The sequence below is a fragment of the Phacochoerus africanus genome, chromosome 5 (genome assembly GCF_016906955.1).
Source record: "Phacochoerus africanus isolate WHEZ1 chromosome 5, ROS_Pafr_v1, whole genome shotgun sequence".
In the NCBI taxonomy this organism is placed as follows: domain Eukaryota; kingdom Metazoa; phylum Chordata; class Mammalia; order Artiodactyla; family Suidae; genus Phacochoerus; species Phacochoerus africanus.
This window is the reverse complement of record NC_062548.1, coordinates 45776276-45794464: the sequence shown is the minus strand read 5'-3', so window position 1 is coordinate 45794464 and position 18189 is coordinate 45776276. Positions and strand designations below refer to the sequence as shown.

At 63.6% G+C, this 18189-nt stretch overlaps 1 protein-coding gene across 1 annotated transcript; it reads left to right on the top strand.

Annotated features, from left to right (window-relative positions):
• The first annotated feature begins 5740 nt into the window (after window positions 1–5740).
• Window positions 5741–10002, top strand: SOX8 (SRY-box transcription factor 8). Its single transcript, XM_047779178.1, has 3 exons — window positions 5741–6418; window positions 7662–7891; window positions 8543–10002. The coding sequence occupies exons 1-3, from the start codon at window positions 5997–5999 to the stop codon at window positions 9280–9282; spliced, it is 1392 nt and encodes a 463-aa protein (XP_047635134.1). The 5' UTR covers window positions 5741–5996; the 3' UTR covers window positions 9283–10002.
• The last annotated feature ends 8187 nt before the right edge of the window (window positions 10003–18189 follow it).

The window sequence follows — 18189 nt, the reverse complement described above, 5'->3', positions numbered from 1 at the left end:
GCAGAACCCCAGGGCCTTCTCTGGGAGCCCCACAAACCCCTCCTGCCCCCCTCCCCTCACGGCCGTGCACAGGGCCATGGGGGGGCTCTCCCTCTCACGGTGGTCGACGGTAACGTGAAAAGCTGCCAGAGATTGCTCAGAACCCCTCAGCTTGAATCGCTACTTCCAGCCAAGGCCCGGGGTCATGCGAGCTCATCCAGGCCACTTCTGCACCCACCCCCAGCCATTAAGAGGCCCCGATCCACCTGCCGCCGAGGTCCCCACTCACTCCTCTGACGGCCGGCCGGGGCATGCAGCTCGGACCACGGGTGTCCCTGTCCCCACCTGGCCAGGGAGCTGATTCCTTCTCTAACGACTCCTGGTGACTGGGTGGGGACCGCCAGTCTGAGCGGCAAAGCTGACCCACATCTTGCAATCCTCAGGTCCCGGGGCAGGGGAGCAGGGGCTGGTGGTCCTGTTCCACAAGGAAGGGGACGTTAGGGTTTGCAGCCAAGGATGACGGCTCTACGCTCGCCAAAGGCAGTCCCTGCAGCTCCTCATGCCAGACCTGGAGGGGCCGCCCCACCAAAGAGAAGACCCAGGATTTCCTGCACCTGTGCCCCAGCCTAGGGCCTCTGGAGGCAAAGATCTGCCACGGCCAAGTCCGAGCCCCCGCCTGCCAGCTCCCACCTCAGCCCAGAACCGCTCAGTCCTTTCACCATCCCAACGTGCTGGCCGGAAAGTGTCTTGACTAAATCGTCCTTCACCTGTTCAGAAAAACGAATACCTGGGAGAAGGGGAACCTTTTCACAGGCCGTGTTTTAATTTGCCTTTGACACTAAAGGGGTCTCTGGAAACTTCCACCATGGCCAAGGCCCAGCTGGCCAGAGCCTCTTACTCGGAAAGGGGATTTTTTTTTCTGGGACACGTTGCCTTCCAGCCACATGGGCCTGTCCCAGTCACACTGGACACAGGGCTGGTGCCTGGGGTTCGATTTGGACAAGAAGCCTCATTAAATCCGAAAGTCAAGCTTAGAAGGACGAGTACAGCTCTCGGTGGCCCATTTGGGCTCAGAAAGCTGATGTTTCTGAAGAGAGAGTCCACGTCATCCTTCTGGGCCTCCTCCAGCAGGTGGGCCAAGAAAGCCCCTCCTGGCCCCGTCGCTTCTCGGACGGCTGGGATCCAGGAGGCTGAGGGCCCAGAATGGGGCTGGGGTCCAGGGAGCCAGGAGTCTGTTATCACACGGAGCCCTTCCAGGGACAAGGAGAGCAATTTCCTGGCTGCCGGGTGCCTGGCCTGGTCCCTCTGGGCTTCCCTCTATCCCGGGACCCCGCCTGACGACGATTTGGGACTCCAGAATCACCCTCTTCTCTCAGAGTCAGCTCCCAGTGCCCTGGCTGGAGCGAGACGGACGGGCACAGCCGGAGGCTCGGGGACCACCACCAGGAGGGGGCGAGCGGAGGCCGGGCGGGGACACAGCTGTCCCCACACATCTGTGTGCACACATCTCCCTGGGCAGACCACGTGCTTTGGGGCCCATCTCCTCGGGTTAAGCACCGCCTCCTCCCCAAAGAGGGAGGGGTCCCAGCAGTCAGCTGTCCCCCAGGTGGTATGGGTTCATGCGCCTCACGAGGCCTTGGAGCTGGTGAGAAGGTGCAGAGGAAGCGCCTGGAGGCATCCTGAGGCCCAGCCTCTGGAAACAAAGATGGGGCTCTGCACAGACCAGACCAGTGTGTGCCCCAAATGCCCTGGCCCTGCGGGCAGAGAGGGGAGAAATCGGGCATGATCTCCCAGTGTCTCTGAGGAGGACGAGGAACAGATGCAGCAGGCTCCCAAGGGACAGCAGCCCAACAAGGGGCAGCTTCAACCCAAACCAGAACTTCCACGCCAGCTGGCTGCCCTGTCGGGAAGGGGAGTTGCAGCAAAAGGCCTGGCCCGAGCCCCGAGAGTCTGTTGCCGGGGGATGCTGGAGCCCCCAGCAGCTCGCTGCCTCCCTGGGAGACCTGCAAGGCCAGGATGAGGCTGCCTTTCCCGGGCCGCTGCTCCGAGCAGGCCTCATCTCTAGCCCAGACGCTTGGTATCTGCAGACCGGGCAGTAATTAAAAGCGCCAATTAATCCCCAAGGTTGAGCCGGGGTTCCCAGGATGTGATGCCAACTGCCGCAGGCTGCCTTGCCAAGAGGCCCAGGCCAGGGCTGCGGACACACAGGGGACACCGGCCCAGGAGCTCGTGGGCCCATGTGGCCTGCCCCCAGGGTCCTTCCTTAAAGACTGTACCAACCACAGACATGGCCTCCCTGACTCTCCGAGAGGAGAGCCAGGCAGAGTTCCCATTGTGGTGCAGAGGACATGAATCCGACTAGGATCCATGAGGTTGCAGGTTCAATCCTTGGCCTCGATCAGTGGGTTAAGGATCCAACATTGCTGTGAGTTGTGATGTAGGTCACAGATGCAGCTCAGATATGGGGTTGCTGTGGTCGTGGCGGAAGCTGGCAACTGTAGCTCGGATTTGACCCTTAGCCTGGAAACCTCCATATGCCGCAGGTGCGGCCCTAAAAAGACAAAAAGCAAAAGACAAAAGACAAAAAAAAAGGAGAGTCAAGCAGGGGACAGGCGGATGGACAGGGTGCCCTTCCCGGTGATGGCATCTAGCTCTCAGCAGCCCCTTCACAGACTTCCTGACCAGCCCAGCAGCCAGCAGGTGGGTGGGCTGGGGGTCTTTTCCCCCCAGAAGAGGTCTCTCCCAAGCTCTCCAGCCCTTGAAGGGCTTGGTCTCACAGGCATGGGGAGGGGGTTCCTGCCAGCCCACACCCCCTTCTCTGCAGGTGCCCTTGGAGTCGCTGCCAGGGCTGCGGGTCTAGAAACCTTGCTTATACCAGCTTTCCCAGTGCCCAGGCGGCTGGGCTGGGGGCGGGTACCTGGTGGAAACTCAGCCAATCAGATCATCTCCCTGAAACTGCAGCACCCACTAGAGGAAGGTGGGAACATGTGGGCTGGGGTGGGTGGGGCCAGGAAGGAAGCGCTAAGAAAGGAGGAGAACCAGGAGGGGGACTGAGCCTGGGGCAGAGCCCCCCATGGCTTCAGGACTTAAAACCCACTGTGGCCTCGCTGTGCTCAGATACCCTGTGCTCTTAGCTACCACAGGGCCTTTGAACACACTGCCCCCCACGCCCCCTCCCTCACCCGCTCTTCTCCCTTCCATTGGTCCCAAGTTACAGGCCTCAGCTTGTCACTTCCTCAAAGCCACCTTACCGACCACCCCACCCGACCCCGCCCCATATCGAGTGTCTCAGCCCTGTGGTGCCATCACTGTTGGCCCCTTCCTCAAACTCCAGCGTCTTCTGTGCTGTGTCACCCAGAAAAGCCCCAGCGCACAGCAGGGGCCTCAGTGACCCTGACGAACACACGACCCCACTGTGGCCACCGTCCCCTCCGGAGGCCACATCCCGGGGTCCACTCAGGGGCTGCCTGGTGGCTGAGCATACAAATCGAGGGCAGCACTAGTGAACGGGCCGGAGAGCCCAGTGGCCAATTTTACAGGCCTTCAAGAGCACGAGGGGGCTCTGAGGCACTTCTGGGTGCCACCCCTCATGTCAGCAGGCGTCTGAGCCAGGCTCTGCCAGGGGCCTCCCTGCCCCACCCTGTGGGAGGGGTGGCCTGCACTATAGGACAGGGGCTGCCTGCCAGCACCCCCATTGGTCCCAGCGTCGGTCATTGCAGCCCAGTGGAGGCAAAGGTGGGGCCTGGGAATGGACGTGCCACACGCTGGGACCTGGGTCTGGCACTGGACTCCCTCCACTGGGCCTCTTTTCCTCCAAGGGTCCCAGGTGTCTGTGTCCCCGGGACTGGGGACACAGCTGTGTTGGTGGCAAGCGGGGAGAGGCTGCCCTGCGCAGGGTACCCGGCGCGGCCTGTGCTCCGTTTCCCTCGGCAAAGCAGAGCTCCTCCTACACACGCGGACGGACCTGGGGCGGGGTGGGGGCAGGACCTCCTCACCTCCTTCCCCGACTTCAACCTGGCTTTTATTTGCATGGGTCCCTTCGGGCCAATCAATACGTTCGGTAGGCGCCCCCAGGAAGACACCACTTGGGCCTCCCTCAAGGGGACAGACCCCCCTGGAGGCCACCTCTCCCTCTGACCTCAGGGGGCCCTCCTAGTGCACCGTTTCACCTTAACGAGCAAGGCTCCTTGCGCTTTCTTAGGCTGGAGGTCAGGTTCACTGACCGCACAAGAGAGGCAGGCAGGTTGGTCCTGTGCCAAAGAGAGCCCTTCTGTCACCTGAAGATGGTGGGGACTTGGGCAGCCAGCTGTTCAGATGCAAGGCTGCGGTGTCCCAGGCAGCCGCCTTAGCTCTGGTCCAAAGCAGCTGCAAGTGTGCAGACTCCTTATTTCTAAGGGGTCTCAAGTCTCAAGTGAAGGGTAGGCGGTGAGCTCACGGGCTTGATGGCAGCCCCTGGGCAGGTACAAGTGGGACAAAGCGATGTTTGGGCACTACTGATTTAGATTTGCTGTTTTCTGCTAACAGGCCAGATCTTCAACTCCTTAGGCTGCAGCCACAACCAGCCTGGGAATTCGTGACTCTGCAGGAGGCTCGCGAGTGGGTACGTGGCCACCCTTGCCTAGAGGCCGCGCGGTGGTGCGGGCCACGGGCTTGGAGATGGGTGTGTTCCCAACTGGCTGTCTGAGAGGGGGAGTCTGGCAAAGCTCTGCGCGGTCGGTAGGTCGCCTCCTGGCTGGTTTGGCTAAAGAATCCGAGCCGCCCTCGGGGACCGCCGGGCCTACGGCCAACTCGTGGAGGCGGTCTCGGGCGGGGACTCAGAGCCACGGCCCGGAGCTTGCCTCTGGGGAAATGTCCCCTCTCCGACCCCGCCGCCCCCACCAGGGCGGCACACCCCGCCCCCTTCTCTCCTCGGCGGGGCGCGCCCACCTCCTCCACTCCAGGCGCCCTGAGTGGCCTCCGCCTCCGCCAGACCACCCAGGACCGCCCTGCCGGACGGCCTCGGTGCCCCCACCCCCCGGGTCACGCCCGGAAGGCCCTGGGCCCCCGCGTCCGGCCACGCCATCCGCTGGGCTGCCCCAAGGACTGAGCAGCTAGGGTCAGCCCAGGCCCCGCCCAATGCTCCCGCCCCCTTCAGCAGCCTCTGCTTCTGGGGCGGCGCCCCTGCAGCGCTTCCCGAGCTTGTGCCGGGACCGGACCGGGGTCCTGGGATCGCCCATCTCCGAGACGCGGCCCCAGGGCGCGCGTTACCTGGACATGCGCTGCGTGCAGACTGGCGCGCGGGAGGCTCCTGCCCGTCGCGCCGGCCCTGCGGGCAGGGAGCATATCCCTCGCTAAGCCGTGGGCTGGCAGCAGTTGACCCCGGCGCCTCTGGACTGTGGGCAGGGCGTCGGGGCTCAAGGCAAGCAGTGAGCTGCCGAGGCGGGGTGATGGGACCGGGGCCCGTACGCACAGGAGCCGCGACGCGCCCGCAGAGGGAGCACAGCGGAGGACCTCGGCGGGCGCAGGGCAGCCTGAAGCGCCCACGGCTCCCGGACTCTCTGCCCCCTCTTTCCTTCCCGCCCCTCCTGGAAGGGGGGCCCGTGGCGCGATGCACAGCCTGGGCTCGGGTCCTCGGCTGCCGGGCTCGCGAGCCCCACGTGGTGCGGTGCCGGGCGGGGCGGGCGGGGGCGCAGCGGGAACCGCTGTGCTTTCTTTAAGGTGGGGGGAGGGGGCGAGGGGCGGTCAAACTCCGCCCCCGGTGGAAGCGGGGTGCGCGCCGGCCAATTGGGAGCTGGGATGGGGGCGGAGCCTCGTGGCCGCCGCTTAAAGAAACTTGTTGCGGGTCGCCCCGCGGGGACTGAGCTTCAGCTGCGGCGGCGGCGGCGGCGGCGGCGGCGACAGGAGGGCCGGGGTCCGGCGGCGGCGGGACACAGGTCGGGCCTCTGTGCAGCGACCTCGGGTCCCGGAGCGGCTGCAGCGCAGCCGGGCATCGGACCCGGTGCGCGTCCCCGGTGCGCGCTTCTCCGAGCTCGGCCCTGATGCTGGACATGAGCGAGGCCCGCGCCCAGCCGCCCTGCAGCCCGTCTGGCACTGCCAGCTCCATGTCGCACGTGGAGGACTCGGACTCGGACGCGCCGCCGTCGCCCGCCGGCTCTGAGAGTCTGGGCCGTGCGGCGGGCGCGGGGGGCGGCGGCCGGAGCGACGCGACGGAGGCGGCGGACGAGCGTTTCCCCGCTTGTATCCGCGACGCCGTGTCGCAGGTGCTCAAGGGCTACGACTGGAGCCTGGTGCCCATGCCCGTGCGCGGTGGCGGCGGCGGCGCGCTCAAGGCCAAGCCGCACGTGAAGCGGCCCATGAACGCCTTCATGGTGTGGGCGCAGGCGGCGCGCCGCAAGCTGGCCGATCAGTACCCGCACCTGCACAACGCTGAGCTCAGCAAGACACTGGGAAAGCTGTGGCGGTGAGTGCACTGTCCCCAAGCCGGGGCGGGCAGCGCGTCCCGGGGTGCGCGGGGCTGGGAGGTGGCGCCGCGCCCGGCCTGGGCCCTGCTCCCAGTGGCTGTTCCCAGGGCGAGTCCTAGTGGAAAAACCCGATCTGGCCAGCCGGATTGGGCGCGGGGTACTGGGCGTCTGGGCACGGCAGAGGGTAGTGCGAGCAGCGTGTGGCCCCTGGCACGTTCCCCAAGTCCAGAAACAGCCTACTCTCGGCGGTGACTGGCAGGCTGTGTTGGGGACCCCAGCTGTGAGCAGTCCCAGAACCTGCAGGCTGTTCCTCACGGAGGAACGCAGGCTCTGTCCAGAGGCAGGACTCAGCTCTCTGGCGGTGTCCCCTCCTCGGAAAGGGCTCCCAGACCACCCTGAGGAGGGAGTTCAGTAGGCAGATGGAGGGGCGCGTGTTTGCCCAGCCGGCACCTTCCCCACAGCTCCTCCCTCTGCTCTGCCACCTCTGCACCCTCAGCAGGGGAGGCGGGGGAGCGAGGGAGTGTTCAGAGCGTGTGCACAGTTTGCTGAGATGAGGCTGCTCTTCTGCAGAAAGTAGGGCAGCAGCAGTGATGGGCGTTGCTCCTTGGGATGGTCCCTCCCCACCAAACGCTCGCTACTTGGGTTTAAAATGGACGGGCTCTGGGTTCAGGGCACTGGTCACTGTCTCCTGCTCCTCACCTCACGAGTGGGGGCCCGGACCCCCGTACTCCCAGGCGCTGGCCTGCAGGCAGTTCGAGGTGAGCTTCTGGGAGGGTACGAGGGGCTGGTGTGTGTTCCGAGCCCCAGGGAGGACCCCTGGGCTTTGCCAGCGTTTCTGGAGGTCTGGGAAGCCCAGCTCCCCAGAGCCCCAGCATGGTTCCTGGGAAGCCTCACTATGTCACAGTGTATGCTCACCTGGGTCCTGGTCTCGTCCCCTGACGGCCTTAGAAAGTCCCAAAGGGAAGGAACAAACACAGGCTCAGGGAGGGGGGAAGTAGGAGGAGGAAGACAGAAGTGGGAAGGTTTGGGTCTTGTTCTGGCTGCTTCCTCTGCCCTCGCCTAAAAGCCCGCAGCTCGAGCCCTCTGGGCCTCAGGAAGGGGGAGCCCCTGCCTGGTGCCCGCCAGGGTGAGGGCATGCGTGCGGGCTGCCCTGGTCCTCCCAGCGCCTCACCCGAGGCTCGGGCCTCTCTCTCGGGGCGCGCCCGACCCCTTGACATCCTGCCCCCACCCTTCACCGAGCAGCTTGCTGAGCGAGAGTGAGAAGCGCCCCTTCGTGGAGGAGGCAGAGCGGCTTCGAGTCCAGCACAAGAAGGACCACCCAGACTACAAGTACCAGCCACGCCGGAGGAAGAGCGTGAAGGCTGGCCAGAGCGACTCGGACTCGGGCGCCGAGCTGGGCCACCACCCAGGCAGTGCAGTGTACAAGACGGACGCCGGCCTCGGGGACGTGCACCACCACGGTGACCACACAGGTGGGCTCCCCGGGCAGGGGGGCAGGGGCTCACTCCCAGGGCAGGCGCCCTCGACAGAGCCTGAGCTTCCCCGTGCCTGAGAAAGGCCCAGCCCTGAGAGGCAGCTGTTTTGATGGCCACGGGGGCCTGCTTAGCCCCCTCTGAGACCCAGGGCCTGGGAGCTTGCCCTGGTCCAGCGCCCCGCGAGCTGGGTGGTGTTTGTCCTTCCCGAGGGCGTTTTTGCTCCCCTGGCCTTGTCGCCCATTCTGACCTAGGACTCAGTCCTGCCCTGGCCTGGCGGTCAGCAGTGCAGTGTCAGGATCGGACTGACCCGGGTGGAACCCTGGCCAGCCAAGCAGGTTTTGTGCAGACTGCGCTGCTGCCATGGGCAAGGGGCTGGGCACTTGCTGTCGTTTTCCCACCTTGGCCTTCACCACGGGGCCTCCTTCACCCCAGGTCGTCCCCTTCAAGAGTGGAATTGCCTTGCCTTGGCTGGGGCGTGAGGTCTGGGTCTGGCTTTGCTGGAATTCCTGGGAAACACACAGGAACAAAAAGCCGTTGATTCCTACCTGTTCGCGGGGCTGGTTTTCCTCCGGAGTACACGGCGCCCGCCCCCTCTGGGCCACCCCCTACAGAAGGGGCATTCATCCGGGAAATGTGCTCTGTCCCCAGGGCAGACCCACGGGCCCCCCACCCCGCCCACCACCCCCAAGACGGACCTGCACCACGGGAGCAAGCAGGAGCTGAAGCTGGAAGGCCGCCGCCTGGTGGACAGCGGCCGCCAGAACATCGACTTCAGCAACGTGGACATCTCGGAGCTGAGCAGCGAGGTCATCGGGAACATGGACACCTTCGACGTGCACGAGTTCGACCAGTACCTGCCCCTCAACGGCCACTTGGCCCTGCCCGCAGAGCCGGGCCAGCCCGCGGCCGCCGGCTCCTACGGGGGCACCTCCTACGCGCACGCCGGGGCGGCCGGCCTCGGGGCGTCGCCCGTGTGGGCCCCCAAGGGCGCCCAGTCGGCCTCGGCGTCGCCCACCGAGGCTGGCCCCCCGCGGCCGCACATCAAGACGGAGCAGCTGAGCCCCAGCCACTACGGCGACCAGGCGCACGGCTCCCCGGGGCGTGCCGACTACGCCTCCTACAGCGCTCAGGCCAGCGTGACCACGGCCGCCCCCGCCGCGGCCGCCGCCTCCTTCACCAGCTCGCAGTGCGACTACACCGACCTGCAGACCCCCAACTACTACAGCCCGTACCCCGGCTACCCGTCCGGCCTCTACCAGTACCCCTACTTCCACTCGCCCCGCCGGCCCTACGCCTCCCCCCTGCTCGGCGGCCTTTCCGTGCCGCCCGCCCACAGCCCCCCCAGCAACTGGGACCAGCCCGTGTACACCACGCTGACCAGACCCTGAGGGCGCGGCCGCGGGGGGCGACGCGGCCACGGGCCAAGCCGGAGCCTCCGAGGGCTTCCAGGAGGGGCGCGCGCGCGCACGCGGGGCGAGAGGGGTGCAGCCCGCGGCTGCGACCAGTGCCGGCTGCGACCAGTGCCTGCGCCGCGCTTTGTGCAGGACCCCCCTCCGCGGCCAGATTTCCCACCTCGGCCCGGACAAAGCCCTCCGTCCTCCTCTCTGTCTTGCCCCTCGGCTGCCCCGCTTCCCAGCAGACGCCAGCATCTGGGCTTTGCCTCTCGGTGGCTGCAAAGCGGCAGCCTCAGCACAAAGGACAAAAGGAGGGAAGAGGCCGGCGGGCTCCGGGCCGCCGAGCTCCAGGCCCCGGCCGGCCTTGGCGCCGAGAACCCCCCCAGGACCAACGGAGGAGTCTCCCCAGCGAGTGGGCCCCCACGGCCCGGCAGGGTTGCGTCTGTTGGCCCGAGCCCCTCTTGGGACCGGCCCTGGGACCTAGGACCTGGGTGTTCCTTGTAGTGAGGGTTCTTCCGAGCAAGGTTTGGCTGCGATTAACACTTCTCTCTTCTTATTTTATTTTTTTAATTTTTATTTTTGAAGCTTCACAGTGTTTGATTTGTTTTGAGAGCTGTTAAAAAATGTATTTATGTTCTGTATTATTTTATCTTTAATTAATGAAGTAATCCGTGCGGAGAGCAGTAGACTTTCAGACAAAACGGAAGCTGGAGAGCCGGGGGGCGGGGGGGGGGGGGGGGGGGGGGGGGGGGGGGGGGCTGGGGCCCTGGCTTGGGCAGCTGGCTGGCTGGGCCCTGGCCCCAGGCCCCCTCCACCCCCCCCCAGGGTGGTTGGACCCCCGAGGCAAGAGAGGGGATTTGCCTCCTGGTGTCTCTGACAGGTGGGGCCCCCGGCACCCATGTCAAGTCCAGGTTTAGGAGGCAGGGCACGTCGCTGAATTTCACCTCTGCCCACGACTGTGCCAGGTGGTGGAGGCGGGAATTTCCTGGGATGTGGTGGCTCCAGAAATGCATTAATCTCGGCTCTTAGGAACCAGGCGCCACCTCCAAGCTGTGAAACTAAAACCTTCTCCACTAAGCGTTTTTAGATTCTTAGTTTTGAGAGAACAGTGTCTGATTTACTTGTGCCGCTTCTCCTGTCTCCTGAGCGATGGTAGCTGCCTACTTGATGGAAATGTGTGCCTTTCAAACTTTGTACATTTAAATAAGTACATCTGAGATGTTGCTTCTTTTTACTTTTTCTACTTTTTCTTAACTTTTTCTAAAAAAAAATTTTTTTCTTTTTTTTTGGCGGGGGGGGGGGGGGGGGGGGTGGCTTATCTCTTCCTGGGGGTGGGGCAGGGAACTACAGCAAACTCATTTTTATGCAATCTATTTTTCGGTGTCAAGTTTGGACTTTTGCTGTCACTTACCTGCTGTGTTTCGCTACTTTCTGACCAAGCAATGCTAACTTTTGTACAGATCGATTTGATAAAATTAAAAAAAAATGCTTTTTATCTACGTGGGCTGCCTTTCGTGTTGCTTTCCAGAAGCTTGGAGGATGCCGGCCTCCGAGGCCACCGGGTCCCCTTTTGTTTGTTTGTTTTTGCGGGATCCTTAACTGCAGAGCCTCACGGGAACTCCACGGGGTCCCGTTTTGAAGGGGCCTGGCCAAGGCGGAAGTTGGCTCTGCAAGGGTGAACCCCAGGCTCCCTGGGGCAGGGGACGGGGGCCAGACCACCCCCCACCTTGGGTGTGGCATCTGAATTTGAACACCACAGATCTCAGAAGCCTCTGGGTGATGCGTTTCCTTCTCGGGGCCTCCTCGATAGGCGAACCGGGTCCAGACGGGCCAGACTCGGAGAGATGGTTTCCTCCCAGGCGAATCCCAGTGCTGGTTTCTGGGTGGTTGACGGCATTTTTGGGGCACTGGCTTGGAGCCAGGCTGAGAGCTGGATAAAAGCCGCCCTGCAGGCACCGAGCAGGGCTGTCTGGTTGGCGGAGAGGGTTTCTAGGGAGAAGGGTCTGTGGGACCTCACTCCCCGGCCAGGCCTCCTCAGCCCACGTGGCTGGTTCGGGGGCTTCACGGGCCCATCTCGGAGCTGTGCAGATGCGACTGGGAGCGAGAGGGAGCTTACGATTCTCACGAGAACTCAGAGACGCAGGGCAGCTGCCTCTGCGATTGCAGCGGGGCTGCCTGGGTAGGGGGCATGCACCCCATTCCCGCGTCTGCCCAGCCGCCTGTGTGGCTGCCGTCCAGGGCGCGTTCCTCACCTCGCGCTGGGGAGCCACGTCCAGGGCCTGCCAAGAGCAGTGTTTGGGAAGAGCTGCCCGGATTTATGAGGGTTCGTGAGGCCAGTGTGTGCCAAGCTTCCCGGGTGAGGCGGGCTGGGAGTGGGCTGCAGAAAGCCAGGCTCACCGACGCCTGCGGCCTTCACAGCTGGCCGCCTGCTTGGAACCAGCCCAGCCTGTCCTGCATCCAGCCAAGGGCTGTCCAGGGCCATATGGCCCTCCAAGCCCTCGCGTCGACACCCCAAACATAGGAAGGCCCCCAGCGTCCAGCTCGCTGCCAGCGGGAGCGAGGCCTCCGCTTTGCCGCTCTGGGATCGCCCAGGCCTTGCCAGGTTCCCAAGGGCTGGAGGTTCTGCCAGTTTTGTTTGGACTTGGAGGGGCTCCTGGGTTTTAACTCCTGGGGGCCCAGTCTTCTTTCCACTGATCCACCCTGTGTGGGAGCCCAGCAGCACTGGGTCCTGGGCGACTCTCCCAAGGGTCTCCTACAGCTGAAGTGCCAAGAAGAGGAAGGAGGGCCAGCCTGTCCTGGTGAGCCCACGCCCTGCCTGGCGGAGGCCCCAGAGCGGCCGCGCCCTGCACTCTGTCCCTGCCCCCCAGGCCCCACCCCTCTCGGCCAGATCGGTGCCCTGCGGGGCCATTCTCAGGCAGCACAGGCCGAGCCACGGGCCCTGGGCCTAGGCTCTCTCTCCCCAAAGGCCGGGTGCCCCAGTGACGGTCTGAGAAGGCAGCTGGGGGGACACCCCAGGGTCGGGGCCCCTGGTTAGGGTCCTGGGCTGCCCTGGTCCTCAGGCTGTTGAGGGTCTCGTGACCAGAGCCCGGCTGACCATGTCACTCCCCAGGGCGGCCTCGCCCCGCCTCGGCCCGAGGCCAAGGGAGCATCTGCTTGAGACTGTGCGGAGCCCCGTTCTCACCGAGACCATTCCATCGGCCCGGCCCGTCCCAGGGATGGGCTGGCAGGGCACGTTCCGCAGTTTTCATTCCCTCGCCCAGAACAGAGTGAAAGGCCTCTCGTCTCAGCTGAACAGAGTGCCCTGTGCCTGCAGAAGGGGAAGTGGTGCTGACGGCCCAGCCCTCGCCTCAAAGTGGGGAAGGCCCCCGCCCCGCCCGGTTCGCAATCGCCCCTCCTGGGACCGCATCAGCCTTTGGTCTGGATGGGGGTTCACGGCCGGTGTGGCCGTTGGCCGTGTCCTCTGAGCAGCTGCCTGGGACAGGCCCACAGCCCCGCTTCCCCAGACTGCCTCCCACGTCACAATGGGACCCACCCAGCCTGCTGTGACTTTGGGCCACTTTGGGGGACAGCATGGAGCATGGGCATCAGAGACTTGGGGTCCCGGCCTGGTGTGGAACCCACACTTTCCTCCTCCGCAGTGTCTGGCAGGGCCTCCCGTGCGTTCAGGACGGGGACTGCTGTCCATGGCCTCGGCAGCGCTGGGGGATGTTTCCAGATGTGACTTGACGGCCACCAGACACTAGGCAACCCTCGCACCCATGTGGACGCCTCCTTGGACCCAGCCCGACAGGCTTCATGGACACTCTTGCGGGCTCGGCCCCAATCCCCCACTCTCAGCCCGAGGTCAGTGTAGACACTGAGACGGGAGGCCGCGGGGCAAAGAGCCGTTCTCCAGGAAGGAGACGTGTGGCGGCTCTCTGCCCCTCACATAGGCCCCCTGGGGCGGCACTGCCCCTCCAGGACAGGCAGGTCTACAGACACCCTCCCAGGACTTGCAAGGACGGGGCTGCAGGAGGCTTCTGAGTGGCAAAGCCAGCGACGTATGCCGGGGGCTCGTTCAAGTGAGGAATGTGCTGGAGCAGAAAGTGGGGCTGAGATCTGGCCTTGAGGCGCTGGCGCTGCCCACGCCTGGCATCCAGGCTCTGAGGGGCGTCCTGCCTCCTGCTTCTGGCTGGCTTTGGGGCACCTGGCCTCCCCCAGGAGCCACGGTTTCTCCGCCTGGAAGATGGAAACAAGTTCCTGACATCCTTGGGGGGGGGGGGGGGGCGCTCCATGAGATCAGCACCGGCTGAGATGGAACACAGGTGCCTGACAGCAGCTCCGCCGTCACCACCAGCTCCAGTCATGGGCGCTGCTCCTCGAGCAGCAGAATAGGGCGGATTTGCTGACAAGGAAGTTAGAAAAGGCGAATGGGGCAGAGAGGGGGCCGGGGCTGCCCCATGCTCCCAGCCCCCACCTCTGGGACCCCGCCTGCTGCACCGCATCCTCCAGGCTTCCGTGCAGGAAAGCAGGCCAGGCCCGTGGCTGGGAGCTCTGCCGCTCGCCTGCCGACCTCTCTGGGCGTCAGGGCCCCCAGGATGTGGGAGGGTGGTGGCCTCACCCAGACGTCCTAAGGATTGGTTCGGAGTGGCTGAGGCCAGCGCAGGGACACACACGCTGGGAACCTTCCCGCCCCATCCTGCTGGTAGACTTTTCTGGGGATGCCTGGGGTCTTGCCCCCCACCCCCACCCCAGCCTCAGAACCTCAGAAGCCCCAGGTGGAGGCCTGGGCCACCTTCCCGCCTCCCCTGCGCGGCTGTCGCCAGTGGGGTTCCGTGGGCAGTGGGACGCCCCTCTCGGGCCCCTCCCTCCCCAGCTCCGCACAGCCGTCCCCGGGGGCTGGGACTGGAGTGTGGGGCTTGGTCTGCTGAGGCTGCCTCGGGAAAGCCTCTTGCCGGGCCACCCGCAGGGCCCCGCAAAGGGTTAAGGTGTGGAGGCCGGGGCAGAGTGCGGGCGGCCAGCCTTGCCTCGCCTCGCCTCGCCTAGCTTCTCCTCGCGGGCAGAGCAGCCAGGCTGGGGCAGGGCCAGGAGCGCGAAGAAGGCGCTGCATTTTAATGAATCGTTATTGCCGGGGAGGCCTTTGTCTTGCTTTATCCGGTGCACAATAAAAGAATTAATTAGACAGAAAATGGCAGGGCAAGGAACTGACACGTCATTAAGGGGCTGCTGAATGACCGAGGAGATGCGCGCCGGGTGGATTGCGGCTCCGGAATGATAATGGCCGGGCGGGTGCTTTGTATGCGCGACCAGCCGGCCTCCGCGCATTGTGGGCACTGCCATTGTGCCTGGCAGAGCGGGCCAGCGCCGGCCTGGCTCTCCGAAGGCCGAGCGGGCTCCGCTGACAAAATAGATGTATGAATTTCTGTGTGCAGACACAGCGTAAATATTTGGAGGCGGCGGCGACCTTGGGGTGGGCCGTCTGGCCCCCCCCAAACCTGACGTCCCCCTGGCTCAGGGGACAGAGACCAGCCGTGGGGGTGCCCCCCACTGTGTGAGAGCAGAAGCCAAGCCAGGGTGGGAGAGGAGGAGGCAGACTGAGAGGGAAGGGGGGGAAACAGGTAAGGAGGGGGGAGGGGAGGGAGGGGAGCCTCCAAGACCCAGAAGAAGTGCGTCAAGAACCAGGCTCCACCATCCCTCGCCGCGCTGCTGTCATGGTTATTTAGACGTCACCAGGGAAAAAGTGCCACCCACAGATCCGGCTCTCCCACCCAGATGAACTGAGCTCCTCGGGGAGAGCAGGAACCATAGCCTGCCCACCGCCCACCCTTCCCTGTGACCCCTGGGGGCCGGCTTTGGAAGCGGGCCCAGCCCTTCCCTGCTTTCCTGCTCCTTCCTGTTTCCTTCCAGTGCCAGGCCCCCACGTCTGGGATGGGGGGGAGGGCGTGTGGTGGGAAGACTGGAGGGTGAACAAGCTGTGTCAGCCAGTCAGTCCATGCTCCCTCCTGGCATCGTCAAGGGACAGGCGACACCACCCCTGGGACCCTCTGACCATCTGGCCATCCTGGGGCGAGGTGCTGGCAGCCCTGGCTGGCCAAGGGTGAGAGTGCGAGGCTGTGCCCCTTGTCTGAGGACTTGAGCCCCGATGGGTGGCAGGGCCACGTCCCGGGTACCGCTCCTGGGCTCCTGAGACCCTCACAGGACAGGGGCTGCTCCTCCTGTAGGCAGAGGGCAAGAGCTGGGGGCCTCTGGGTGCTGGGGCTGCACGGAGCAGACGATGTACCAGTTTCAGGATAACAAGGGTCCCGTGGGGGGCAGGGACCTCGGGAAGCACTGTCACCATGGTGCGACTCCCCCTCTGATGGTTGTGTGTGTGTATGTGTGTGCGTGTGTCCCTTCTCACGCACGATGTGGCACTAAGGGCAGCCTGGGCACTCCGGGCATCACCCCCGAGGAAGGGGAGCCTCCCTTCCCTTTACACGTCCTGGGGTCACTCAGGTCCTCTGAGGAGCTCGCTCACTGGAGGGAGGCGGGAGGAGATGACCATGGCCAAAGGCTGGGCGACCCCAGCTCTAGAAACCCGTCTTCTATCTACATTTTCCCATCAGAGAGCGGGTCACGTGGGGTCATGGGCCCTGGCATCTGTGCTTGTGCCCCCAGGGTCCAGGGCCTTGGACAAGGGCCTCCATGGTCCCTCCATGAAATGGGAAGAAAACGGTTCACCTCCCCAGGAGCGGTGTTGAGGAGACGCAAGTGGGTGTGCTCAGCCCAGGGTTTGGTCAGAAACAGCCACTAAATACACATCACCTAAAGTTTCCATTGAACCCAAGTCAGGACTCACACCTCAGCAAGAAGCGGGCCTGCTAGACGAGGCCAATGTGCTCTCCATCCGTCGTTCCACCCATCCATCCATCCTCCATCCATCCATCCATTATCTGTCCATCCATCCTCCACCCATCCATCCATTATCTGTCCATCCATCCTCCATCCATCCATCCATTATCTGTCCATCCATCCTCCATCCATCCATCCATTATCTGTCCATCCATACCCCATCCATCCATCCATTATCTGTCCATCCATCCTCCATCCATCCATATGTCCATTCACCCATCCATCCATCATCCGTCTTTCTGTCCATCCAGCGAGCATCATACACCAGGCACTGGGCTTTAAAGGAGAAGGAGGCTGACTTGGCCCTGCCCTCTCTCAGTCCGGCAGGAAAGTGTCACAGGGGACTGCAGGAACCCGTACAAGGACTAGCCTGCTCTGAGGGTTGTCAGGGAGCCTCCTCCCCAAGTCTTGCTTCTGATCAGGGATCCGCGAGCTCAGTCCTCATCCAGGGCTGGTCGTTGACTCCAACCTGGAGCCTGTCTGGGCAGCTCTGGTGGGCTCTTTTCTCTTGGACGTGAGTGGGTGGCAGCCCTGAGGAGACAGAGGGGCACCTACCTGAGCCATGTAGGAGGCAGGGGATGGGCCCCAGGTGCAGCCCTCCACAACTCTGGGTCCTAGGCTAGGTGAGCAGGAAGGTGCCCAACTCACCCCAGTTTCTCTGACATTCATGTGTCCTGGGAGGCCCTCTGTCCCTGGAGAACCAGGACAGTGGTCCCCAAATCCACAGGTGTGGGAGGTCCCACCCTGCCATTGGCTGTCTGGAAAACACACACTTTGGGGTGTGGATGGGGACAACATGGGCCTTGTGCCCCTGGGTGGCCTTACGAGCTCAACAGGGTCAGGGCCGTGGCTGTGCTTGAACTTCACCCATGACCTAAACTGTCCTGGACACAGACCAGATGCCCGGGGAGTATTTTCTGAGTGTGAATCCATGAATGAACGAAGGAGGGAGGGGAGGCGGGTCTCAGCTCTTCCTAAGTGTGAAGCTGGAACAAGGCCCTGTGGTCACAGAAGGTCCAGGCAGCTGCAAAGTCGGGGGCCCAGGGTCTTCACTGCTTTCTCTCTCTAAATTTCTCAGATCTGGAGAGCAGTTTGCACAGGAGCAGCAGGGAGTGGAGAGGGGTGGTGCGCAGGGCTGGAGGCACAGAAGAGGCCTCAGGAGCCTGGGCATCTCTGCTGGGCAGACTGGTGGTCCTCGTATGGTGAGTTGGGGGGGTGCATTACATGGGGAGGGCCGGCCTGCTCCGAGCTATTTAACATGGGATGGCGAGTACCACTGATGGTTGCAACCTTAGTTACCAAGAAACAGCTGAACTGCGTGCTCAAGGGGTGGCCGCTGCCAGAAAGGCCAAAATTAAAAGGAGGCAAACATCAAGTGCCGGGGATCAAGGGCCTCACCCTTCGGAATGGTAGGGTCCCACCTGCAGTTGGCATGCAGGTGCCCTGGCCCCCTGCAGTCCTGCTCCAGGTATGCATGCCCAGCTGAAATGCACTCGTGTTCACAAGACCAGAAGGTTCTCTGCAGGCCGCACACTGGGAGCCTCCCCACTGCCCTCGGAGTAAGTCAATGAATAACGATCTTGGCACAGAGTCCAAAAGCCTGGAGATGGAGCCGGGCCATGCGGTGCCTCCGAGAGGCCAAGGTCGCCGCAAGATCCTGCTCAAATCCAGGGTAAGGGATTTGGGGTGTTGGTTTTGGTTTTGAAGGCAAAGCAGTGAGAAAAACACGTCGGGGATTTCTTCCAAAGTCAGTCCAGGAGTTCCCTTCGTGGCTTCATCCAACTAGGAACCATGAGGATGCAGATTCGATCCCTGGCCTCACTCAGTGGGTCAAGGATCTGGCGTTGCCGTGAGCTGTGGTGTAGGTTGCAGATGCAGCTCAGATCCCGTGCTGCTGTGGCTGTGGATGAGGCTGGCGGCTGCAGCTCTGATTTGACCCCTAGCCTGGGAACCTCCATATGCCACAGGTGCAGCTCTAAAAACAAAACAAAATCCACTAGGTCTGTCCAAGTTCTGCTGGTGCCTGCATGG